General features: G+C 41.4%; 1 protein-coding gene across 8 annotated transcripts in view; it reads left to right on the forward strand.

Annotated features, from left to right (window-relative positions):
- The window catches only part of cntln (centlein, centrosomal protein), a 369,478-nt gene that overhangs the window by 142,016 nt on the left and 200,702 nt on the right, over window positions 1-26,760 (forward strand). For 7 of the 8 annotated variants that reach the window (XM_055632370.1, XM_055632366.1, XM_055632367.1 and 4 more), the window contains 3 exons: window positions 132-257; window positions 5,874-5,995; window positions 9,678-9,803. In XM_055632370.1, coding sequence (XP_055488345.1) covers window positions 132-257; window positions 5,874-5,995; window positions 9,678-9,803 — 374 coding nt within the window. The remainder of the gene's footprint in view (window positions 1-131; window positions 258-5,873; window positions 5,996-9,677; window positions 9,804-26,760) is intronic. The other variant, XM_055632371.1, reaches the window with a different exon arrangement.

A 26,760-nucleotide genomic window follows, 5' to 3' on the forward strand; every position in this document is an offset into this window, starting at 1 on the left:
AAAGAGGTGTGGAATGAGATTAATTGAAGATTTCTTTCAGAAAACGATCACAAAAAAATTAACTGATCTTCTTTCCGATTTCATTAGTTTGGCATTTGTTATGGCATTTCCTTTTTTACTGTACATTGTAGGATCTGTGTGTGAAGCGTTCCAGGTCGCTTTCTCCAAAGAATTCTACTCGAGAACCAGATAAAATGACGAAAACAGATAAAATACAGCAGAAGAATCAAAACTTCGAGGAACTATTGAAACTTAAGGTGATTCCTTGTATTACTGTAGGTATGATTACTGTCCTCTTCATATTTACTCAGTGAAGTTCCAACAGTTTCTTCTCCGCAGCAGTAGTTACCAAGCCTATGAAATCCAGAGGTTGTCGTGCATGGGTTTCTATTCCCATTGGTAGTACTGGACACATTATTTTTTAAATCTTTGACTAATCCACAACTTAAGATGTTTATTATTATAATATATTATCATATTATTATTATTATTATTATTATTATTATTATAAAATTATGAATAAGAACAAGGTTAGCCACCTATTCTGGGCCTGTAGGAACTGTCTCTGTTCAGGCTTGAAACTTGGCATAGTGTAATGTTGCCAACCTATCTGCAATACTGCAGTGGTCTCTTATAATCTCTTATATAAATATTCTGATGCATAATGGAAAGAGCAGTCATTTTAACCAAAAAACTGTTGACTGCCCCAAGAGTGAAGGAAACTGAAGGGGAGAGAATCTGTGGTCAGAAATCTCAAGTAACTTGGGCTTTGTTTTTTTCTTATGAAGGAGCAGGTAAGATTCATTATTCTCATCTCAGACTTGCTAGTCTCCTCCTCTATAATGTGAGACTTGGAGATACAAATTTGAATGATCTTTTCCATCGAGAAACCTTCAAATCAGTTCATCATTGCCAGGAAGGTTAGATGCACCAGAATTGTATTCTTCCCACAAAATGATGCCCTTTGTAGTTACTGGCGGGAACTGAAGCTGTTATTTTGTTAAAGTGATCTGAAATGAATTAATCTTTGTGGTAACTTTTGCTTGTCAAATTTAATAGCCTAATCTGTGAAGTTGGGTAGAAGGAAAGTTATATTACAAAATCTCATTTTGTGATTAAACACTGAAATAAATAACTTTTACTTCTGCAATTCGATTCAGAGATACACCCAAGCCCTCCACCAAAGAATATTATCAAGAACAAAATAATTCAATTGATATTGTTACATTACATTTTTGGACATAAACCTTACTTTCCATATCAGTAATGTTTCATATTTTACAAAACTAGCTTTGCTGATTTGAATGCTGTCACACAAGGCAATAGAAGCTGTTGCTAAATATTTATAAGCTTACATTAAACTACTTATTTAACTCCACACACTATTTCCAAATCAAAAGCATGGCCATGGGAACTTGCATGGGCCCCGGCTGTGCCTAACCCATGGTGGGATACTGTATGTTTGAACCTACCTAGGCGCCTTGCCTCTTGCCAATTCATTGATATCTGTATTGGTGCAATTTTCTGCATTCTTAGATTACTCAACTTTATTTACCTCTGCTGTTACTTTCAAGGGTTTATATTGGATCCTTCCCTTTCTCATTTATATCTGGTCCATCTTAAACTTGTTAGAGATTATCTATTAAAAGGTCACAGATGCCCATAGCCATCTTGACTATCCCTTCCCACATATCTGTACCAAAGGTGAGATTTTCTATACCATTGCTTCTGTGATGTCTTCCTTTTCCTTAACCATGGTTAAGGTTGACAGAGCTCTAAATCAGTTAACCTCCACTTTCCAAACCCTCTTTCAACAAAAAATGATTGAACCAAGAGTACGAGGGTAATTTGGTGGGAAATTTACCTCTATTCCATCAGCCTCCACTTTCAACAGATTATTCTCTGTAATTTCTGCCACTTTCTGAGATTCCACCAAAAGACACATTTTCCCCTCCCGTCGAATTCACATTAACTTGAGAGCAATATTTAATTTCCTCTCGTTTAATTCAAATTTAGTTTCTTTTGAATAGCATTTAACTATATTCCTTCGCTGCTCTGTGGAAGAGGCAGTGTCACCACTAATTCAACAAATATCTACTTTGCAACCCTTTGGTTGACAGCATGTGGCCGCTGGTAACATGTCTTTAAAAAAAGTCACATATTAGACTGGGTTCTTCAGGCTTCACATCACTTTCATCTTTATCACGTGGATTAGGAGCAGGAGAAGGCCACTCGGCACCTCCAGCCTGCTCTGCCAAATAAAAAGATAGTAGCTGAGCTGATGGTCCCTAAAGTTTGCATTCCTGCCAACCTGCAGTAACTTTTCATTGCCTTGCTATTCAAATATCTATCTACCTTTAACTTTAACACGTTAAAATGTTTGTGGAAAATAGTTCTAAGGACACACAATCCTTTCAGACACCTCATTGTTGTTTTAAATGGGCGATCCATTATTTTCAATCTGTTACCCTTAGTTCTAAATTCTAGGATTCAGTCCACAGTTGTCTCATCAAGCCCCCTCAGAAATATTTTTGTTTCAGTTAGTTCCTTTCACTCTTCTAAACATTAAATGAGGATGCAAGTCCAATATCATTCAATATCATCCTCCATGTGAGAACTTGTCTGTTCAGAAATTGTCATAGTGAACCTTGCACATTAACATACTTCTTTAAATAAGGTGACCAATACTGTACACAGTACTCCAGTTGAATTTCACTCATGTCCTATATGACTGTGTATTAACCTCCCTACTTTGCATTCAATTTGGTCTGCATCCCACCAGCTCCATAATATTCAGTAGGCCCATTGCACTAAGTTGCTGGTAGTATGTAGAAAATATTTTTATTTTTGTGTTATGCTAATCATCATAAACTTATGAATTGCATTCAACCTTGTAACAACTGCCAACTGTCGATCTTCCAGATAGAATACTGATATATTCAATAGCATTGTTTCAAATTTGACAGTGATAGAATTTTGTCTTGTCAAATTTAGCGAAAACGAAGTCATAAAAGGACAATAGCAAAGGTTGATCATATTGGTATTTTAGTCTATGTTTAAATGAACCATTAAATCATTATTGTTAATGTGACTTTTAAAAGGGCGTATTTGTAATTTAAGACTATGCTTCATATTCTAAAATTACAAATACGCCCTGGTTGTCCAATGAACCAGATATGATAAGAGAACTCTAGGTAAAGGAACCGCTTGGAGGTAGTGATCATAATATGATTAGTTTTAATCTGCAATTTGAGAAGGAGAACGTTAAATTGGAAGTGGCAGTGATGCAGTTGAACAAAGGGGACTATGAAGGCATGAGAGGGGAGCTGGCCAAAGTAGACTGGAAAGGGATCCTAGCAGGAATGACGGTGGAACAGCAATGGCAGGAATTTCTGGGCATAATCTGGGAGACACAGGATCATTTCATTCCAAAAAGGAAGAAAGATTCTAAGGGGAGTAGGAGGCAACCGTGGCTGACAAGAGAAGTTAGGGATAGAATAAAACTAAAAGAAAAGATGTATAGCAAAGAATAGCCGGAAGCCAGAGGATTGGGAAACTTTCATAGGACAACAGAAGGAAACAAAATGGGCAATACGGGCTGAAAAGATGAAGTACGAGGGGAAGCTGGCCAGGAATATAAAGAAGGACAGTAAAAGCTTATTTAGATATGTTAAGGGAAAAAGAGTAGCAAAGTCAAATGTGGGTCCCTTGAAGGCAGACACGGGTGAAATTATTACGGGGAACAAGGAAATGGCACAAGAGTTGAATAGGTACTTCGGATCTGTCTTCACGAAGGAAGCCACAAACAATCTCCCAGATGTACTGGAGGACAGAGGATCTAAGGGGGTAGAGGAACTGAAAGAAATTTTCATTAGGCGAGAAATAGTATTAGGTAGGCTAATGGAACTGAAGGATGGTAAATCCCCTGGGCATGCTGGTCTGCATCCCAGGGTCCTCAGGGAGGTGGCTCTAGAAATAGTGGACACATTGGTGATCATTTTCCAATGTTCAATAGATTCAGGATCAGTTCCTGTGGATTGGAGGATAGCTAATGTTATCCCACTTTTCAAGAAAGGAGCGAGAGAGAAAACGGGGAATTACAGACCAGTTAGCCTGACTTCGGTGGTGGGAAAGATGCTGGAGTCAATTATTAAAGAGGTAATAATGGGGCATTTGGATAGTAGTAAAATGAGTAGTCCAACTCAACATGGATTTATGAAAGGGAAATCATGCTTGACTAATCTTCTGGAATTTTTTGAGGATGTGACAAGTAAAATGGATGAAGGGGTGTCAGTGGATGTAATGTATCTAGACGTTCAGAAAGCCTTTGATAAGGTCCCGCACAGGAGACTGGTGACTAAAATTAGAGCACATGGTATTGGGGGTAGGGTGTTGACATGGATAGAAAATTGGTTGGCAGACCGGAAGCAAAGAGTAGGAGTGAACGGGTCCTTTTCAGAATGGCAGGCAGTGGCGAGTGGAGTGCCACAAGGCTCGGTGTTGGGGGCCGCAACTGTTTACCATATATATTAATGATTTGGAAGAAGGAATTAGGAGCAACACTAGCAAGTTTGCGGATGACACAAAGCTGGGTGGCAGTGTGAACTGTGAAGAGGATGTTAGGAGGTTGCAGGGTGACCTGGACAGGTTGAGTGAGTGGGCAGATGTAGCAGATGCAGTATAATATAGATAAATGTGAGGTTATCCACTTTGGCGGCAAAAACTAGGGGGCAGATTATTATCTCAATGGGGTTAGGTTAGGTAAGGGGGAGGTACAGCGAGACCTGGGTGTCCTTGTACACCGGTCACTGAAAGTTGGCGTGCAGGTACAGCAGGCAGTGAAGAAAGCGAATGGAATGTTGGCCTTCATAACAAGAGGATTTCAGTTTAGGAGTAAAGATGTTCTTCTGCAGTTGTATAGGGCTCTGGTGAGACCACATCTGGAGTATTGTGTGCAGTTTTGGTCTCCTAATTTGAGGAAGGGCATCCTTCTGATTGAGGCAGTGCAGCGTAGGTTCACGAGATTGATCCCTGGGATGGCGGGACTGTCATATGAGGAAAGATTGAAAAGACTAGGCTTGTATTCACTGGAGTTTAGAAGGATGAGGGGGGGGTCTTATAGAAACATATAAAATTATAAAAGGACTGGACAAGATGCAGGAAAAATGTTCCCAATGTTGGGCGAGCCCAGAACCAGTGGCCACATTCTTAGAATAAAGGGGAGGTATTTAAGACTGAGGTGAGAAAAAACTTTTTCACCCAGAGAGTTGTGAATTTATGGAATTCCCTGCACAGAGGGCAGTGCAGGCCAAGTCACTCGATGGATTTAAGAGACAGTTAGACAGAGCTCTAGGGGCTTGTGGAGTCACGGGATATGGGGAGAAGGCAGGCACGGGTTATTGATAGGGGACGATCAGCCATGATCACAATGAATGGCGGTGCTGGCTCGAAGGGCCGAATGGCCTACTCCTGCCCGTATTTTCTATGTTTCTATGAAATTATACTAATTTGTTAATAATTATACCTCCTTTATTTGAGTATAATGATACATGAAAGTGAATGAAAAACCAATCAACTTTTAGATCTTTGCACAGGTGTGACCAATTTAGAATTAAAGATTTGATTGTGTAGGAAGGAACTGCAGATTCTGTTTTTTACCGAAGATAGACAAAATGCTGGAGTAACTCAGCGGGACAGGCAGCATCTCTGGACAGAAGGAATGGGTGACATTTCAGGTCGAGATCCTTCTTCAGACTCAACTTCATTTTAAAGATTTTATTTATTGACTATGATAAGGCTTAACAGACCGACAATTTTATATGGCATTGGACCAATAAGAACTCTGAACATGTTGCTTTTAATCTTCCTTTCAGGACCAAGAGAATGAAGAATTGAGAAAGGCTCATGACAACCGTCTGGAGCGCCTGCGAACATTGCAGAACAACTACAGGTTACTTAAAGGGCAAGTAAAAGAATTGGAAGGGGAACAAATCAAGTAAGTTCATACAAAACTTTCTTGTTAATTGAAACTGGCAGCATATTTGTGTCTGGATATGGATTGATTTTGTCATAACAGTAGATCTGACCTTAAGAGAAAAATGTTAATTAGTGTAGACAGAGAAAACAATGTAAATATTAGAAATTGGAAATTAATGGAAAAAAAAAATGCTTGGATGCACACGGAAAAATAGACTCATGTTTTGGAGACGTAAGTGAATGTTTACTTCAAATGCCGTTTGACTCTTGCATGTCTGTTATTTTGTCTATTTATTAACATACTGTTACTTGAAAATGGATGAGGTTTAACAATGGTTATAAGCTAGTTATTTAAGTGTTAGTATCAAAGATCATGCCACTGCTTCAGCTAAACACCCAGGACAGTCATAACTATGACATATTTCACGTGAGATGAAAATTTTTCCAAGTATCCCCTGTACTTGGGGAAAAAAAGACAGGGCAGATACAGTCTGATTAATTATCACCCAATCTGACTACTTTCAATCAACAGCGAAGTGGTTGATTATCAACAACATCATCAAACAGTATTTACGTATGAAATAATCTGGTCACTGACATCCCTTTGTTGGATCCATTTGGATCCAGATCTCATCGCAACATTGGTCTGAATATAGTCCATAGAGCTGAATTTTACCAGTGAAATAAGATATGTTCAATGTTGATGTATTGAGTTCAGTTTTGGTCACACTGCTAGCTGAAAAATATTGTTAAGCTGGAAAGAGTGCAGGGAAGATTTTGGAGGATGTTGTCAGGACTTGAGGGCCTGAGCTGTAGGGAGAGGTTGAGCAGGCTAGGACTGCATTCCTTGAAGCATGGGAGGATGAGGTGATCTTATAGAGGTGCATAAGATGATGAGGGGTATAGATTGGGTAGATACACAGAGCCTTTTACCTAGAGGTGGGGAATCAAGAACCAGGGAACATAGGTTTAAGTGAGAGGGGAAAGATTTATGAGGAATCTGCAAGGCCCCTTTTTCACATAGATATGTGGAATGAGCTGTCAGGGTGCTGGTTGAGACAGAAACGATAGCAATTTTTAAAAGGCATTTGGACAGGAACATGGATAGGAAAGGTTTAGAGGGATATGGGGCAAATGTGGGCAGGTGGAACTAGTGTAGATGGGACAGCTTGGTCAGCATGGGCAAGAAGTGCTGAAGGGTCTGTGCCCTATGGCTCTATGACATTCCCCTTGACATGAAGGTAAATATCATGTATGCAACAGTGAGCACCAGTAAAACTGACTCGGAGGAAACTGTGAGACACACTTCCCTGGTTAGAGTCTTTATCTGTACAAGGGGAAATGGTTGTGGTTGTTAGTTCATTTGTCTTAGACTAGCAATTTCTCAGGGTAGTGATCTCGGCTCATTTTCTTAAAACTATTTTATCAATGATAGTCATAGAATTATTTAGCAGAAAAACAAAACGTTTGGCCCAACTGGTCCTCGCTGAACAAGATGCCTTCCCGAACAAGTCACACTTGCTTGTATTTTTGGCCCATCTCCCTGTGAATCTTTCCGATCTATAATCCCTGTTCAAATATGTCACTCCCTAGTTTACTAATCATGTCACGTACATTCTCATCCAAAACATTTATATATGGTGAACCAAAGGGGACACAGCGGCGATCCCTGTGGCACAGGTCTCCAATCGGAAAATCACTACCACCCACCGACTCCTTCCGCCAAGCCACTTTTGTATGTAATTGTAATTGTTCACCCCAGATTTCATGTGATCTAATTTTCCAAACGAATCTCATGCAGGACTTTGTCAAAGGCCTTGTTAAAGTCCATGGAGACAACGTCTACAACCCTATCCTCGTCAATCCTCTTGGCCACCTCTTTATAAAACAAAACAATCACATATGTGAGACATGATATCCCTGCACAAAGCTATGCTGACAATCCCTAATCAGTCGTTCTCTAATTAGTCTAAATAGAGATAGATCCTGTCTCTCAGAATTCCAGTGGCTTTCCCTTCACTGATGTTAGGCTCATCAGCCTGAGTACCCTGGCTTGTCCTTGCAGCCTTTCTTAAATAAAGGCCCAACATTGGCCATCCTTCAGTCTTCTGGTACCTCACCATGGCTAAGGATGCTACAGAATTTTGCTGTGTTGTCAAATAAAATGTTGAACAAATTGTTTCCTATTATGACTTGGAAATATTTTGCTCTTCTTTTAATACCACATTTTCAAACTTTGGAGTTCCATTATTGCATAACTGCATCATTAGATTTCCTCTACCATAGACACACACAGAAGACTATCAAAACAGTTAACTATCATCTTCTCGGGGGCAGTAAAAGATGGGCAAGAAATGCTAGCTTGGTTGGCTAGTAAAGCTCAAATCCTATAAGTCAATGAAAGAATAGAGAAATGTGTAGGAAGGATCTGCAACTTTGGTTTACACTGAAGATAGACACAAATTGCTGAAGTCACTCAGTAGGACAGGCAGCATCACTGGAGAGAAGGAGTAGGTGAAGTTTTGGAGGCGAGCCTCTTCTTTGAGTCTGAAGGTCTCGACCTGAAATGTCCCATTCCTTCTCTCCAGGGATGCTCATCAATGCTTCATTGAGTGCCGTGCACTAAGAATATTGACTATTCTTTGTTTTTAATGAAATAATCGTGAAACCAATTTTAATTTACTGCATTTAAAAAGAAATGGGTGGTATACTGGGTTAGAACTCTCAGAGACACAAAACCCATGTTAGAATTTAGCACAGATTTTTTGTGATTACAACTAAGAGTGCTAAGCTCCCATTGGCAGAAAATCCCAGTGCACGACACAAAATGGGCAACAGAATAACTGGCATGTGAAGGTCGCAGCACTCTTCTAATATTAGGTTAAAGTTACTTTATTGGGGAGCTTTTTCTGAACAAGTCTTTGATACGGCCCCAATTTTCAATCATATCCTCTTATTAAAGGCATAGCATCAATGTAAAAAAGTATGTCCTTGTCCTTTCATTGTTCCTTGTGGAAGATTAGTGGTGATTTTAATTACATGTGTACTTGGAATGAACAAAATTGTATTTTGAGTCACTGCCAAGCGTCATTTAGCATTAAATTATAGTTAAGATCTTGGACAACTTGAATGTGGCAGGTTCGTTTCACAGTTTAAAGGACACATTTTGGAGTTTGATTACTTATTTATTTTAGCTAAATTCTTGTAGATTTCGTTGCAGATATAAAGCAAGCATCTTTTTAAACTTAGAAGATTCATAGAGTTGCAGCGCAGAAAGACCAAATGTCTTTCAAATAGTTGTTATTGTCCCTGCCTCAACTTGGTCCATGTATCCACCACACTACCCTTTATGTGGAAAAGGGTGTCCCTCAGGTTCTGATTAAATCTTGCCCCTCTCACCTTAAACCTGTGTCCTCTGATTCTTGGATTCACTTCCGTGGGTAAAAGAATTTAGGCATTTGCCTACTGTATATATTCCTCTCATGATTTTATACGCCTTCATGAGATCACCCAACCACTCCTGTATCTCAAGTCCTTGTGTCCTGGCAACATCCTTGTAAATCTTCTCGGCACTCTTTCCAGGTTAATGGCATCTTCCCTATATTAGGGTGACCACAAAGGAACACAATATGTTTAGAGAGGGGAAGAATTTAAGTGAAAGCTGTGAATAACTGATATTTCTTGTTCATATTATGATCCAGAAATAACAACAGCACAGGCAAACTGCAGCGAGCAGAGCCATGGCAGCTGCGGCAGGAAGACAGTGATGGTGTATGGAATGAACTAGCATACTTCAAACGGGAACACAAAAAGTTATTGACTGAAAAGTGAGTTTTTTTTTAGCAAATTTACACATGCAGAGCCATATCACATCTGTCTGATCTTTTGGTGCCTAAAAGCCACACAGAGGAATTCCTCGCAAGGATAAAAACAGGCCAACTTCTTTTATCAAATAAACCAGTCTCTTCCTATCAGCAGCAGTGACAAGTTTAGTAGTGGTAACAGTATCTGTATAATGTGATAGGGGGATTGTGTTAATTAATGTGGCTCTCATCTGTTGGAGGTGTCGCTCTTCATTAGCCTGTATTTTGCACACTGCCGTGCTTCATTTGTTGAATAAGGTGGTGAGGGGATAACCTAGCCAGCCGTGTTCGTTTGATCTCCTTGGTACATACGTGATATAGAAGGCCTCATCTCTCTCTGTTCCCTGCACTGTCCTGCTAATCCCAACTGAGCTCATTATGATGTAGCCTTGCTGCCTCTCTTGGAGCCAGAGCTGTCCAAGCTAATTACTGGTAGCAGCAGAGCTAGCTGTTAAGGATCTGGTGCGTATCTGCTAACACGGTCCTTGGAACTGACCTGGAGAGAGCACAGGGGAGTCACTTTCTTTCTTGCTGTGCATCGGCTGTCCTCAGGGGTTAGCATTGATCCCTTCACAGAGCTTTCAAGTTGTAGTGAGTATTAAATAAAGCATTAAAGAAAACTTGTGTTTTCTGAAACAAGTACACCGAATATTGCTTTGATATTACAGTTTGAGCTCTTAAAAGAAATTTCTTAAAAGCAAGCACTGTCCAGCCACTGTGTGTGTGTGTGTGTGTGCGTGTGTGTGTGTGTGTGTGTGTGTGTGTGTGCAATTACTTTTATGTGATTTTGAAGAAAATAAAATCTTTCCCATCTGAATTACAGCCGTTTTGTATTCTTATATTAATTAGCTGAACTATGATGGAAAGCAATAATTAAGAAAGTAATCTCTGAGTTTAGGTTTTCCCAAAAAAACAAGAGCGTCTTTATTTAAAACTAGTGCAAAAAAGGATTTGCAATAATTAGAAGGTTAAAGGGACATTGTTATGTGGCTGTTTTTAGTTAAATTTTACATTTTTCAAACTATCTTCAAACTTGATGGCAAATAGTAATTCTCCATTAGTAAAAGACTACCAGAGATTTGCAAGGATTTGGTCCTGTTTGTTGTGCAACTGTAGCAATTAACTTGAACTTTTGTAAGATAACTGGGTTGATAATTGCCCTTGTCCTGCTTTTCAATGTAAAATCTGGTAAAATGTAAATGCAATATGTTGTTATGTACCAACAGCAGTAATAATTAATTCTGACATGTAATATTTTAGTAAGGCTTGTAAATTCAAGTTACAGTTCCTAACTACACCAGAATTAAATATTTTCTGTTTAAAATTACCATATTTCCAGATGTAGCTTAACTTAAGATACGAGAACATTTTCTCTTTCAACTCCCAAAACAAGCATAAAAGATGATGTGCTTGCATTATAAAATTTTAAAAAATGGTGATCATTTCTTATGGTAGCAGCCTGATGTTAATATGCCATATATCAAATATTCACAAAAGCATAATGTCAGTTACTTTACAGTCCTCACATTACTGCTGAAAGCATTATGATAATCTTTTTATTCAGAATTATGTATTACTTCTGTATGAAAATTCCATAGAGAACACATAAGTGACAATGTCAGTCAACAAATAAAATATACTTTAGAAGGCAGTAACAGAATCATATTATGGGTCTGGTGTCAGCTTGCACAATGTATGTTAAGCTATGTTAAGCTTTTGCATTTTTATACACAGGGGGCAGCCTAATGGATATCTCATGGATATGAGATTATGGTCAGATTCTACCAGTGAAGAACAGATTGATCCACTGCATCACTTATATAGTGCAAGCACTTTATTCTAACTGGTTGGTTCATTAATAACCAGACAACAGCTGATTTTATTTAGGCTCTTCATTGAATCCTATCCCCATTCCAGGTTTTAGTTTGTCAGCCACAACTGTTTCCTTGGGCTCTTCAGTGCTGTCCTTCTAATCCAGATGCGGCATTCTGTCTGGCAAGCTGCTGTCATCCATGACACAACAATTAATGAAAAATAAAATAATAAATTGAGAACCTACTTTAAAATTTTTATGACACTTTTGGAGATCTTGTCTGGTAAATACAATATGCAAGCTGCTGTTTGTTCTGTTTCCAAATATTTTATACTCCCAAGATGAAAACTTCTTCTGACTAAATGCTCCAAGATACTTTAAATAAATGAACAGCTTGCATTTCTGTACTGTTTTTAATGACATGAGAACATCCTAAACTTCTTTAAAGTAAATGGATTGTTTTTCCAAACGGGAACTATTTGCGTTTATGAAAGCTCCAGTCATCAGATTTATGATCTTATGATCAGTGCATAATCTGCTTTAGTGATGTTGTTTTGAAAGATAAAGTTTGGACAAGGTATCACAGCGAATCCTCCTGCTGTTCAAAATAATACCATTAGATTTTTTTTTGTCTGCCTGAGAGGTTAGATGGAGCTTTAATGCAGCACCCCATCCTCTCCATTACTGCAAGCAAGCAGAGAATATTTCATCACTCTCCGAACAATGGCTACGGCTCTCAAGTGGACGCAAAGGGTCCCCACCTTGATCTTTATATGCTGCAGATGTGCTCACTCCTTAATCTATCAATGCCACTTTGCAGCTTTCTGTTCCCATCAACACTATTTACTCTGCTCTGAAACCTTGTGTCTTCAGCACACTTGATAAATGGCTTTTTCTTTCTTCATTTAAGTCATTTTTGGCTATGGTGAAAAGTAAAGCTCCGGAACAAATCCCTGCAAATGTCACATCATATTTTGTTCTTTGGAATACGTAGCTATGATGTGCATCTTATGGTCCTGATTCCTAATCTGTTGCGTAATCATGTTAAAACATTTCTACAAGGGAAAAATTAAATTAAAATGTGTCTCATAATCTGATGTTATTCAGATAATGACCAAGAAATGCCACTATATAGAGCAACTATATAGAAAACCCATCAAAGGAGCAATTGGATATTTCATCATTTAGGGTCTTCGTAGAATTATTGACAGCTTCTCTTTGTTTATAGCGCTCTGGTGCACCAAGGCATCTTGAATGCGCAGAGATGACAAGTGTATAGACATTGTTTCTGGGTAATTAGAAACATAGAAACATAGAAATTAGGTGCAGGAGTAGGCCTTTCGGCCCTTCGAGCCTGCACCGCCATTCAATATGATCATGGCTGATCACCCAACTCAGTATCCCGTACCTGCCTTCTCTCCATACCCTCTGATCCCCTTAGCCACAAGGGCCACATCTAACTCCCTCTTAAATATAGCCAATGAACTGGCCTCAACTACCATCTGTGGCAGAGAGTTCCAGAGATTCACCACTCTCTGTGTGAAAAAAGTTCTTCTCATCTCGGTTTTAAAGGATTTCCCCCTTATCCTTAAGCTGTGACCCCTTGTCCTGGACTTCCCCAACATCGGGAACAATCTTCCTGCATTTAGCCTGTCCAACCCCTTAAGAATTTTGTAAGTTTCTATAAGATCCATTCTCAACCTAAATTCTAGAGAGTATAAACCAAGTCTATCCAGTCTTTCTTCATAAGACAGTCCTGACATCCCAGGAATCAGTCTGGTGAACCTTCTCTGCACTCCCTCTATGGCAATAATGTCCTTCCTCAGATTTGGAGACCAAAACTGTACGCAATACTCCAGGTGTGGTCTCACCAAGACCCTGTACAACTGCAGTAGAACTTCCCTGCTCCTATACTCAAATCCTTTTGCTATGAAAGCCAACATACCATTCGCTTTCTTTACTGCCTGCTGCACCTGCATGCCTACTTTCAATGACTGGTGTACCATGACACCCAGGTCTCGCTGCATCTCCCCCTTTCCCAATCGGCCACCATTTAGATAATAGTCTGCTTTCCTGTTTTTGCCACCAAAATGGATAACCTCACATTTATCCACATTATACTACATCTGCCAAACATTTGCCCACTCACCCAGCCTATCCAAGTCACCTTGCAGTCTCCTAGCATCCTCCTCACAGCTAACACTGCCCCCCAGCTTAGGGTCATCTGCAAACTTGGAGATATTGCCTTCAATTCCCTCATCCAGATCATTAATATATATTGTAAATAGCTGGGGTCCCAGCACTGAGCCTTGCGGTACCCCACTAGTCACTGCCTGCCATTGTGAAAAGGACCCGTTTACTCCTACTCTTTGCTTCCTGTTTGCCAGCCAGTTCTCTATCCACATCAATACTGAACCCCCAATGCCGTGTGCTTTAAGTTTGTATACTAATCTCTTATGTGGGACCTTGTCGAAAGCCTTCTGGAAGTCCAGATACACCACATCCACTGGTTCTCCCCTATCCACGCTACTAGTTACATCCTCGAAAAATTCTATAAGATTTGTCAGACATGATTTACCTTTCGTAAATCCATGCTGACTTTGTCCAATGATTTCACCACTTTCCAAATGTGCTGCTATCCCATCTTTAATAACTGACTCTAGCAGTTTCCCCACTACCGATGTTAGACTAACTGGTCTGTAATTCCCCGTTTTCTCTATCCCTCCCTTCTTAAAAAGTGGGGTTACGTTTGCTACCCGCCAATCCTCTGGAACTACTCCCGAATCTAAAGAGTTTTGAAAGATTATTACTAATGCATCCACTATTTCTGGAGCTACTTCCTTAAGTACTCTGGGATGCAGCCTATCTGGCCCTGGGGATTTATTGGCCTTTAATCCATTCAATTTACCCAACACCACTTCCCGACTAACCTGGAATTTCACTCAATTCCTCCAACTCCTTTGACCCGCGGTCCCCTGCTATTTCCGGCAGATTATTTATGTCTTCCCTTGTGAAGACGGAACCAAAGTAGTTATTCAATTGGTCCGCCATATCCTTGTTCCCCATGATCAACTCACCTGTTTCTGACTCCAAGGGACCTACACTTGTTTTAACTAATCTCTTTCTTTTCACATATCTATAAAAACTTTTGCAGTCAGTTTTTATGTTTCCTGCCAGTTTTCTTTCATAATCCATTTTTCCTTTCCTAATTAAGCCCTTCGTCCTTTGTCCTCCTCTGCTGGTCTCTGAATTTCTCCCAGTCCTCCGGTATGCCGCTTTTTCTGGCTAATTTGTACGCATCATCCTTCGCTTTGATACTATCCCTGATTTCCCTTGTTATCCACGGATGCACTACCTTCCCTGATTTATTCTTTTGCCAAACTGGGATGAACAATTTTTGTAGTTTATCCATGCAGTCTTTAAATGTCTTCCATTACATATCCACCGTCAACCCTTTTAGAATTAATTGCCAGTCAATCTGCATATGTGGATATCTGATGGCTCCGGGCACTGATGTGGAGCACTGGGGACCACATACAGGTTAGTTGCCTACCCTGACGGCACGTGCCTGTTCCAAACCCATCTGAGGTTCCACCTTCTTTCCTTTCTACTCTGCCCCGTGCTTTTTGTTGTCCTTTGTGACTTGCTGTGGTGAAGTGTGCAGGTCATCTTGTGTGTTGAGTGTGTATGACTTGGTCTGTGTTGTTATTGTATCCATTCAATTTCCAAGCTATGTTTTAAGCTGGTGTAACAGAATTTCACAGTAGTGAGTTATTGCACAGAATATGCATTGACATTTTAACTTTGCACCAAAGATTGTCTTAACCAAAACGTGTGTCTACATCCAAAGAAGGCTTACGAAGTTCGGCATGTCCCCAACAACTCCAGTAATGCATTTTATCGGGAAGCATTACAGCTTGGTTTGGGAACAGCTCCGTCCAAGACCGCAAAAAATTGTGGATGCGACCCAGACCATCACACAAACCAAACTCCCTTCCATTGACTCAATTTAGGCAAGGCTAGCAGCGCAATCAAGGACCCTGGGGTAACTCCCTCATCTCTCCTCTCCAATCAGGCAAAAGGTATAGAAGTGTGAAAACGTACACCCACAGATTCAGGAACAGTTTCTTCCCAGCTGTTATCAGGCAACTGACCATCCTACCGCAGCCAGGGAGCAGTCCTGAACTACCTCACCGAGGCTACTAGGACTATCTTTGATCGGAGTTTGCTGGCTTAACCTTGCACTCAACGTTATTCCCTTATGTATTGGTACACTGTGAATCATGGTAATCATGTGCAGGAAGAAACTGCAGATTCTGTTTTACACCAAAGATAGACACAAAATGCTGCAGTAACTCAGTAGGAAAGGTAGCATCTCTGGATAGAAGGAATGGTTAACGATTCAGGTCGAGACCCCCTTCTTCAGACTGCGAATAATCATGTATTGTCTTTCTATAGACGATAGACAATAGGTGCAGGAGTAGGCCATTCAGCCCTTCAAGCCAGCACCGCCATTCAATGTGATCATGGCTGATCATCCCCAATCAGTACCCCGTTCCTGCCTTCTCCCCATATCCCCCGCTAGTGGGGGACTCCGCTATTTTTAAGAGCCGTATCTAGCTCTCTCTTGAAAACATCCAGAGAACCTGCATCCACCGCCCTCTGAGGCTGAGAATTCCACAGACTCACCACTCTCTGTGAGAAAAAGTGTTTCCTCGTCTCCGTTCTAAATGGCTTACTCCTTATTCTTAAACTGTGGCCCCTGGTTGTGGACTCCCCCAACATCGGGAACATGTTTCCTTCCTCTAGCGTGTCCAAGCCCTTAACAATCTTATATGTTTCAATAAGATATCCTCTCATCCTTCTAAACTCCAGAGTGTACAAGCCCAGCTGCTCCATTCTCTCAGCATATGACAGTCCCGCCATCCCGGGAATTAACCTTGTAAACCTACGCTGCACTCCCTCAATAGCAAGAATGTCCTTCCTCAAATTAGGGGACCAAAACTGCACACAATACTCCAGGTGTGGTCTCACCAGGGCTCTGTACAACTGAAGAAGGACCTTTTTGCTCCTATATTCAATTCCTCTTGTTATAAAGGCCAACATGCCATTCGCTTTCTTCACTGCCTGCTGTACCTGCATGCTTACTTTCATAGACTGATGTACAAGGACCCCCAGATCCCATTGTACTTCCTCTTTTCCCAGCTTGACGCCATTTAGATAGTAATCTGCCTTCCTGTTTTTGCTACCAAAGTGCATAACCTCGCATTAAACCTCATCTGCCATGCATCTGCCCACTCCCCCAACCTGTCCAAGTCATCCTGCATTCTCATAGCATCCTCCTCACAGTTCACACTGCCACCCAGCTTTGTGTCATCTGCAATTTTGCTAATGTTACTTTGAATCCCTTCATCCAAATCATTGATATATATTGTAAATAGCTGTGGTCCCAGCACCAAGCCTTGTGGTATCCCACTCGTCACTGCCTGCCATTCTGAAAGGTACCCGTTAATCCCTACTCTTTGTTTCCTGTCTGCCAACCACTTCTCCACTGGCTGGTTGGCATGCAACAAAGGTTTTCCACTGTACCTCGGTATACGTGACAATAAACTAAACTAAACTGTGTTCGTATTTGTTAAAACGTACTTGTCCAAGATTTTACACTCTCAGCTCAATTGCCAGTTGTAAGGATTAGTGACTGCAAATTTGTCACTCTTGAGCCCCTGAGCTGCGCAGAGTGACTATTTAATATACAGTGATTCACATTAGTGCTGCAACATAAAAATGAGAAGTCTTTTCACGATGAAGGATTATGTTGCCATCCTGATGAACTCTTTTTAAGTTTTAAGATCCAAGATCAATTTCTGGAAATGCTAACCAGAAAAAAAAACAGACATCTCTTGCAGCAAGAAGGAAGATGGTGTGGAAAACACAGCTCTTTAATGATGGGGGAAAGTGGAGTATATCTGCAAGGAATTTAGTGTTTTAAAATTATTAGCCAAAGAGAATTTTTAGATTTTGCAGAAGTCCCCTGCTGGGTTTTGCTGCAACCTAATGGTGTTAGACTTTGAGTTTAATGAAATTTAATATAGTTAAAGGAATTGGTTAGTTAATTTCTTTTTATCTGGAGTGCTTGCGGGTGTTGGGACTAATGAGTGTCCTTTGCCCTTAGTGAGCAAAAAAAGCAGAGTGAATGCAAGAGGCTGTCTGAAAGGAATATGTAATTTGTGATGATACCTTGAATACTTATGAATTATGAAACATGGATAATGTGGAGCTTTGCCCATAATTATTTATTTACTTGCTGTAAATGCAACAAAAAAAAATAGAAGTGCCAACAGATCCCCTTTAGCGTTGTTTACATTGAATTTGAGGTCATACTGTTGCAAAATAAAGTGGAATGAAGGATGCATGTCTATTTTGAAATAACCTGGAAAGAACTTAAAAGAAATAGTGGAGAATATGTGAATGAGGAGCTTTTTGACGTGCTTCCCGGAGAATGTTCCAGCGTGAATTCTTGCCAGCAGTCAGAGAATACCAGAGATGCAACTGTGGTAGCATGCATGCCCAACAGTTGATTATTACAATCTTACAAACTCGTCATAGTAGTTTCCATAAATGAGAGGGGCTGATTGTTGTCAGTTTCACTGATCTGTATTTGTAGTAAAGCACAGATCTGAGCTGGAACTATTTTTTGTGAAATTTGAGTTTTAGTCTTTCCCTTCATTTAAAATGGCTGATTCCAGAAACATTAAATTGGTGTGATTTGCTACAAGAGAATTCAAGTTGTGTATTTTCTTTAAAATAGGGTGTAATTTGTAGTTTGACAGTGTGTGTTCTGTTGCTGCTTTGTTCATAGCTTACCTCCAAAGATAGATGGTGGTTTCATTCTTCAGAATTACCACTGTTCATGTGACTTCTGAACTAACTAAACAATTATACAAATCTAACGTCTCCTGTATATGATTAATATTCATTTTGGAACCTATTTTTAAGACATTAGATGACCATTTTGCTGTTTGAGTAGTTTTGGGGAGACAGTCTTTGGTGTCTTATTTAATACCAACATCACTGGTTCCGAACAAGACCCTCAGTTGCTCACATCAGTAAAGCAAAAAACAATGAAAATGCTGGAAATCTGAAATAGATGCAATAAGTACTGGAACACTCAGCGTATGTGGGAGCACTTCTAAAATCAGTTCCTGTGAGATTGCCTGACAGTAATTATGACTGATACTGTGGTTAAGAATTCACTCTTGCTTGAATACACCCTGATGGCTTTAGTGAGTATCAAGTGGGTATATTATAACTTCACGTCCACCAACCATTTCAGTGATGTGTCTTGGTGAGGTACTGGTATATCACGTTATTGGAGATGAGAACAACTTGGACGACAACTTCCGACTTTCTAATTTTGACTGCCTGCGTACATTCAGATATGAAAAGTTGTGGAGTATTTGAAGGATTTTAGAAAACAGTACTAATTACTCTCTAAAAGGAAAATATTGCAGGTGTGGGAAGTATGAAATAAAAAAAAATATTGGAAATATTCCATGGATCTAGGAGCATTTACGGAGAGAGACATGATAAAATCTCATCAGAACTGCAGTTGAAATGTAGTTTTGGCAAAACTTAAATCAAAGCTTTAATATTTTAGTTTTATTTTCCATGCTTTTTCGATAGGGCACTTTTGCCTGGGGCTTTTAAGGAAGATTGATTTTATTTGGCTTAAATATTGAATCACAATGCTGACTATTGTCCGACAAGTTAGAATCTTGTTTCCCCATTGGCTAATGTACGTGAAGTTCAATCATTTTAATGAAAATTTTAACTGTTTCTATTGTTATTCCAACATTGTATGTCACAAAAACTTGAAGCAGACTAGTTATATGTCATGGGATGGTTAATGAATTTGAAACTGCCTAACTGATAATAGGTTGGAGATTGGAAAAATGCCACCAATGATGTCTCCACATGTCTCCATGTTTACTGGTTGGATAATCAAATCCATGTCAGTGTTTCCTTCTTGGTCAGCATGCAAAGATTTAGATCAAAGGTTTCATCGGAGATGTCCTCATTCTTTAGGAAGCGAAGGTTCCCCACTTCCATTATAGATGAGGCTCTCACTAGGGTCTCCTCGATATCCCGCAGCTCCGCTCTTGCTCCTCCTCCCCCCATTCGTAACAAGGACAGAGTCCCCCTTGTCCTCACCTCACCTTTCACCCCATCAGCCGTCGCATACAGCATATAATCCTCCAACATTTTCGCCACCTCAAATGGGATCCCACTACTGGCCGCATCTTCCCATCTCCACCCCTTTCTGCTTTCCGCCGAGACCGTTCCCTCCGCAACTCCCAGGTCAACTCGCCCCTTCCCACCCAAACCACTGCCTCCCCAGGTACATTCCCCTGCAACCGCAGGAGATGCCACACCTGTCCGTTTATCTCCCCCCTTGACTCCATCCAAGGACCCCAACAATCTTTCCAGGTGAGGCAGAGGTCCACTTACACCTCCTCCAACCTCATCTACTGTTTCCAGGTGTCAACTCCTGTACATCAGCGAGACCAAGCGCAGGCTCGGCGATCGTTTCACTGATCACACCCGCTCAGTCCGCCTTAATTGAATTGAATTGAATTCAATACATTTTATTAGCCAAGTATGTATACATACAAGGAATTTGTCTTGGTGCTTTGCTTGCCAGCTGTGTCGCTTCCTGTCTGTAGACAGATACCTCCCCATCCTGGATCAGTCTAATCAAGGTTGTGTCGTCCGCAAACTTGAGAAGCTTGACCGAGGAGTCTGTGGAAGTGCAGTCGTTGGTATAGAGAGAGTAAAGGAGAGGGGAGAGTACGCAGCCTTGCGGTGCTCCTATGCTGAGGGTCAGCGGGTCTGAGATGTGCTTTCCCAGCCTCACATGCTGCTTCCTGTCTGTCAGGAAGTTGGTGATCCACTGACAGAGGGGTTCAGGCACAGTCAACTGGGAGAGTTTGGAGTGTAGTAGCTTTGTACAATGGTGTTGAATGCGAAGCTAAAATCCACAAACAAAACCCTTGCATAGGTCCCCTGGCGGTCTAGGTACTGGAGGATGAAGTGCAGGCCTAGGTTGGCTGCGTCATCCACTGATCTATTGGCCCGGTATGCAAACTGCAGAGGGTCTAGCAGGGGGTTTGTGATATTTTTCAGGTGGGCCAGCACAAGTCTTTCAAGGGTCTTCATGACTCATGATCAGTGCGACAGGCCTGTAGTCATTAAGACCTGCAATCCTTGGCTTTATGGGTAGGGGAACAATAGTGGAGACTTTGAAGCAGGCAGGGACAGTGCAGGTTTGCAGGGACTGATTGAAAATGTCTGTGTAGACTGGTGCCAGTTGTTCGGCACAGAGCTTGAGGGTAGAGGGGGAAACATTGTCCGGTCCTGGAGATTTCCAGCTTTTCAGTCTCCTGAATAGCTTTTCCACCTCCTCAATTGCTATTGTTAGTGATGGAGGAGTGGCCAGACTGATGTTGGGCAGCAAGGAGGGGGTGTGTAGTGGAAGAGGGCCCAGTCTTTGCAGACTGGAGTCAGGCTGTCAGTTGGTGTGAAGTGGTGATTGGGGAGGAATGGGTGGGTGGGGGAGTGGGGTACTGGTGTTATGTTTCTGTCTATTGAACCTGCAGTAGAACTCGTTCAGGTTGTTGGTCAGCTGACGATTGTCCAAGGAGCGGGGGGTTTTCCCTATGTAGCTGGTGATTTCTTGCAAGCCCTTCCACACTGAAGAGGAGTCATTAGCTGAGAACTTGCTCCTCAGCTTCTCAGAGTACCTTTCCTTGGCAGCTCTGATTCCTCTTCTCAGCTTGTACTTGGCCTGCCTGTAGAGGTCTGCATTCCTGCTCCTGTAGGCCTCATCTTTAGACTGGCGGAGCTGTCTGAGTTCTGCTGTAAACCAAGGCTTGTCATTGTTGAACCTGATCTGGGTCCTAATGGGAATGCAACTGTCCTCACAAAAGCTGACATATGATGTCAGTGTCTGCACATTCATTGAGGCTTGTGGTTGCTTCCCTGAACACATTCCAATCAGTGCAGTCAAAGCAGGACTGTAGGTTTTCAAGGCCCTCGCTTGTCCATTTTTTTATTGTTCTGACCACAGGCATACCAGATTTTAGTCTCTGCCTGTAGGTCGGAATAAGGTGAACTAAACAATGACAAGAGAGTCCCAGGGCATGGGGAACAGAGCAAAATGCGTTCTTAATTGTAGTGGAACAATGATTGAGTGTTCTCTCCTCTCTGCTGGGGCAGGTAACGTGATGTCTGTATTTTGGAAGCTCTTGGCTGAGGTTCGCCTTGTTAAAATCCCCCAAAACAATGACCATGGAGGCTGGGAAGTCACTCTCTACTCCCATTACCTGGTTAGCGAATTGGGGGGGGGGGGGTGATTTAAACTCCAGCGAGAATAAAAGAGGCAAATTCCCTCGGAGAATAAAAGGATTTGCAATTTATTTAAAAAGTTTCCAGATTAGGAGAACAGAAGTTAGACAGTACCGTGATGTCGCTGCACCAGCCCTGGTTGGTATAGAAGCATATTCCACCGTCTCTTGATTTCCCCGCTGCCTCCGCTTTGCGTGTAGTTGAAAACCTGCCAGTTGCAGCGCATCGTACGGGGTCGACTCACACAGCTGGGTCTCGGTGAAGCACAGGGCAGTGGCTCGAGAGGTCCTTTTTTGTTTGGCACAGGAGTTGCAATTCGTCCACTTTGTTGTTGAGAGAACGTAGCTTTGCAAGGAATATACTCGGGAGCGGCGTGCGTAATCCTTGTCGCTGGAGTCGGGTGAGTGCTCCAGCCGCTTCCCACGGATCCTCCTCCATCTCAAGACCTTGAACGCAGCCACAGCCCCGCTGACATGTATGTCCAAATAATCCAGCGAGTGAGAGAACTCCGGAACAATGTTTGGAGGTACCGAATATCTGATGTTAATGAGTACCTCTCTCACAAAAGTGATCTTTGTGGGATTTTCACCGACGACATAAACAAACAAACACAGATAAAACAGCAAGGAGCAGTACACCGTGGCAGCCATCGTCGGCGCCACAGGAAATGACCTACCTGATCTACTGGTTGCTCAGCACTTCAATTCCCCTACCATTCACAATCTGACCTTTCGGGCCTGGGCCTCCTCTATTGTCAGATTGAGGCCCAGCGCAAATTAGAGGACCTGCACCTCATATTTCGCTTGGGTAGCTTACACCCCAGCGGTATGAACATTGACTTCTCTAACTTCAAATAGCCCTTGCTTTCCCTCTCTCTCCATCCCCTCCCCCTTCCCAGATCTCCCACCAGTCTTACTATCTCCGACTACATTCTCTGTACCGCTCACTCCCCTGACATCAGTCTGAAGAAAGGACTCGACCCGAAACATCAACCATTCCTTCTCTCTAGAGATGTTGCCTGTCCCGCTGAGTTACTCCAGCATTTTGCGTCTACCTTCGATTTAAATCACCATCTGCAGTTCTTTCCTGTGCAAAGATTTAGACCCTGGTTGTATTTATTCGGCTACATTGGTCAGACAACGCCGTTTGCATGCCCATCACGAGATTGCTGAATAGGACATGAATTTCCAGGCTCTAAGTTGGGAAGAGATTACCAGTGGGACAGAAGAAGGATGTGTTGAAAGACTCCTTCGTGTGCGGCCTCAATGCGGCTGCGGGCCAACAGGCCGTTGCCGCGCGGAATTTTTGGACAGTGTCAGTTTTTTGGAGACCCGTGCGATGTCGGGACCAGCCCCGTACAACTCCATACGGCTCCGGCGATCGAAGTGGGACCGGACCCACGAGGCCGTAAGGCTCAAGCGACCACGTTAGGTCGCGCTAGCCACATGCAGTCGCAGGTGGGACAGGCCCTTTAATGACACGACCCTTTACAGCATTATTGTGCAGAGGGATCTTGGAGTCACAGCTCACTGAAGGTGGTAGTACAAGTAGATAAGGTGGTAAAGAAGGCATGTGGCATGCTTGTCTTCATTGCTATGGGCATTGAATATAAGAGTCAGGAAGTCTGATGCAGCTCTATATGACTTTAATTAGGCCGCATTAGGAACACATTGCCAGGGATGGTGGTGGAGGCAGATATGATAGTGGGGTTTAAGAGGCTTTTGGATAGACTCATGGAAGTGCAGGCACAAGAAGGCATGTGAAGGCAGATGGGATCAGGTAAGCTAGGCCTCGTGTTCGGCACTACCATTGTTGGCCGATGGGCCTGTTCCTTTGCTGTACTGTTCTATGTTTTATTAATGGTGCAATGTTCTCCTTAATCAATAAAGCAACTCCCCCTCCTCTTCTACCCATCCTTTATCTCACCTTTGCGATATGGTGTGCATAGCCTAAAGTTGTGGGACAACTTGTTCTATTTGATCATATTTGATTGTGCACGTCGGGTTGATTGCATTAGTCGAAAACAGGGCGGACCACGTGAAGGTTGCAATCTCCCACCCCACCTGCCAGTCCTATCCCTCCCTCAGTCAGGTTTCGGTAATGGCTATAATGTCACAGTCCCTTGTATCAAATCATGCTCGGAGTTAATTGATTTATTTGTCACGCATCTTGCATTGAAATAAAAGCAATGTTTGATTCAGAGAGTAACAATTTCAATGCAAATTAATTAACACACTTTCAAAGCAATTGCAAAGAACCTATTCCCCTTTGCATATGAACATGATGGGATGGGATGAAGCATTAATAGTGAATTGAAATAGTTAGTTCTCTAAGAATTCTAGTGACTCAACTACATATTCCCATTATTTCTTTACACATTCTTATTGAAGTGTGTATGGAATAAATGCTCTGGTAATCTTTACTGTTCATCCACTTTCTCTGCCATGGTTATAATAGCACACTGGCAGGTCAGTGAGGGCCAAGATAAGTTTGCATCTCTTGAGATTCAATGTTATATTTTGTCCAAGGGAACATTTTCCTAAAAGCTCGAACTGGTAATGCAGAAAAGTTATTTTGACCTCACCTTTGTCGAGTGCATTAAATATTGTTTAATGGCAGTTTCATGTGCTGGCATATTGTATTTTACTCAAAAAAAACGTCCTACTAAAGGAACGACACCAAATGTTTTGTAGTGCAACCCTTCGTACAAGAAATTTCTTAGAGTGTACAATAAAACTTCAATACCCTGGGGACTTTGGTGGTAGTGGACTAGCAGTTATTTGAACTATTCCAAGTTTCTCCTTTTTTATATCCAAACACTTTTATTTTACTTTTTCCACATGTTACACATTAATGCAATTGATTTTCTAGTGAAACCAGTACGTTTAAAGGGAGCGGGAAATATATGTCTCTAATCCTTGACTTCAGCCGTAAACCTCGTAACGTTCTCAGCCTCTGTATTCCTGCCACAGCCACATGCCCTCATACTACACAGTCCACTCTCACTCTGGACTAATGAGTGAGCCAGATGTACTGTCAGGATTTCTGTGCAATTGAATATTGAAGTATCATATTATTATTGATATTTTGTGATACAAAACGCTCATTGTTCTCTCATTAGCATAGTTTAAAGAACATAATTTAGAGTCATACAGCATGGAAACAGGTCCTTTTGCCCAACTTACCCAAGCCAAGCAAAATGCTCCATCTACGCTCATCCCAACAGCCCGCATTTTGCCCATATCCCGCTAAACCTATCCTTCCATGTCTCTGTCCAAATTTCTTTTAAATGTTGCTATAGTGCCTGCCTTAATTCCCTTTTCTGCCAGCTTGTTCCATATCTCCATCATCCTCTGTGTAAAAAAAAAACCTTAAGGTTCCTTTTAAATATTTCCCCTCTCATATTAAACCCATGCCTGTGCTTCTGGCTAAAATACTCTGTAAAGGGTAAATGTGCAGTTACCCAATCTATTTCCTTCCTGATTTCCATAAAACAGCAGGCAGTCAGTAGGTTTGTCGTGGACTTCAGTCGATAGTCTGTATTCTGTAATGGAGTCAGAGAGATCAGGAAAGGGGAGAGATGTGCCAGAGATAGTCCAGGTGAAGTTAAGGGCAAGGTGAAAAATAGTGGTGAAGTTAATAAAGTCCATCTTCTTCTTGGGTGCAGATGGAGGTCACGATGCAGTCGTCGATACAGGGGAGAAAGAGTGGGGGTACAGGACCAGTGTATGCCTGGAGCAAGTAACCAACAAAAAAGCAGGCATAGCAGTTTACCAACAAATCATTACTATTTGGGGTGGATAAACCTGCATGTTCTTCCTATTCATTTACAGCTAACAAAAGTTTAAATATCATTATTGTTATTGCTTTTACTATGTTAATATTATTGCAATTAGTTAAATTAGACTTTAAACCTTAATTTGAAATTTAGCTAATTTGAAATCAATGTTATTTTTGTGCCCTCAATCGTACAAACCTCAACCAATGTAACAGCTGAACCTGTTTTGAATTTAGCAAAATATCCCAAGTGACCTTAAAAAGCAATGCCAACAAAAAATAATATCAAGCCAGTATCGGGTTGGGTGAGCAAATCCTTAATTAAAGAAACAGGTTTTGTGAATTTCAGAAGTGGAAGAACATGAGTAGTCAGAGTTTTAAGTGGTATTCCAGAACTTGATATCTAAGTGTTTGAAATCATGGTCATTGAGACTGGGAAATACTTAGTTGTTGATAGAGTTCAAAATGTGCAGGAGATTTTGAGTTTGAGAAAGCAAGATAGATATTCAGGGACATGATCACATAGCGTTTTGGACTTAGGAATGCAAACATTAAAATTGAGACATTAATGAACTGAGTGAAAATTGAAGTGAGGCAGCAGGGATAATGGATGAGCAGGGCTTAGTCTGACTATAGAGTCATAGAATCATATAGCATGGAAACGGACCCTTTGGCCCAACTCGCTCACGCCGACAAAGATATCCCATCTAAGCTAGTCCCATTCACCCAAATTTGGCCTATAGCCTAAACCCAAGTGTCTTTTAAGTGCTGCTACTGTATCTGCCTCAACTACCGCTTCTGACAGCTTGTTTCATATACCCACCACCTTCTGAGTGAAAATGGTGCCCCTCAGGTTTGTACTAAATCTTGCCCTTCTCACCTTAGAACATCAAATAGTAAGCACAAGAACTGGTCCTTCGGCCCACA

The sequence above is a fragment of the Leucoraja erinacea genome, chromosome 3, assembly GCF_028641065.1.
Source record: "Leucoraja erinacea ecotype New England chromosome 3, Leri_hhj_1, whole genome shotgun sequence".
NCBI lineage: Eukaryota > Metazoa > Chordata > Chondrichthyes > Rajiformes > Rajidae > Leucoraja > Leucoraja erinaceus.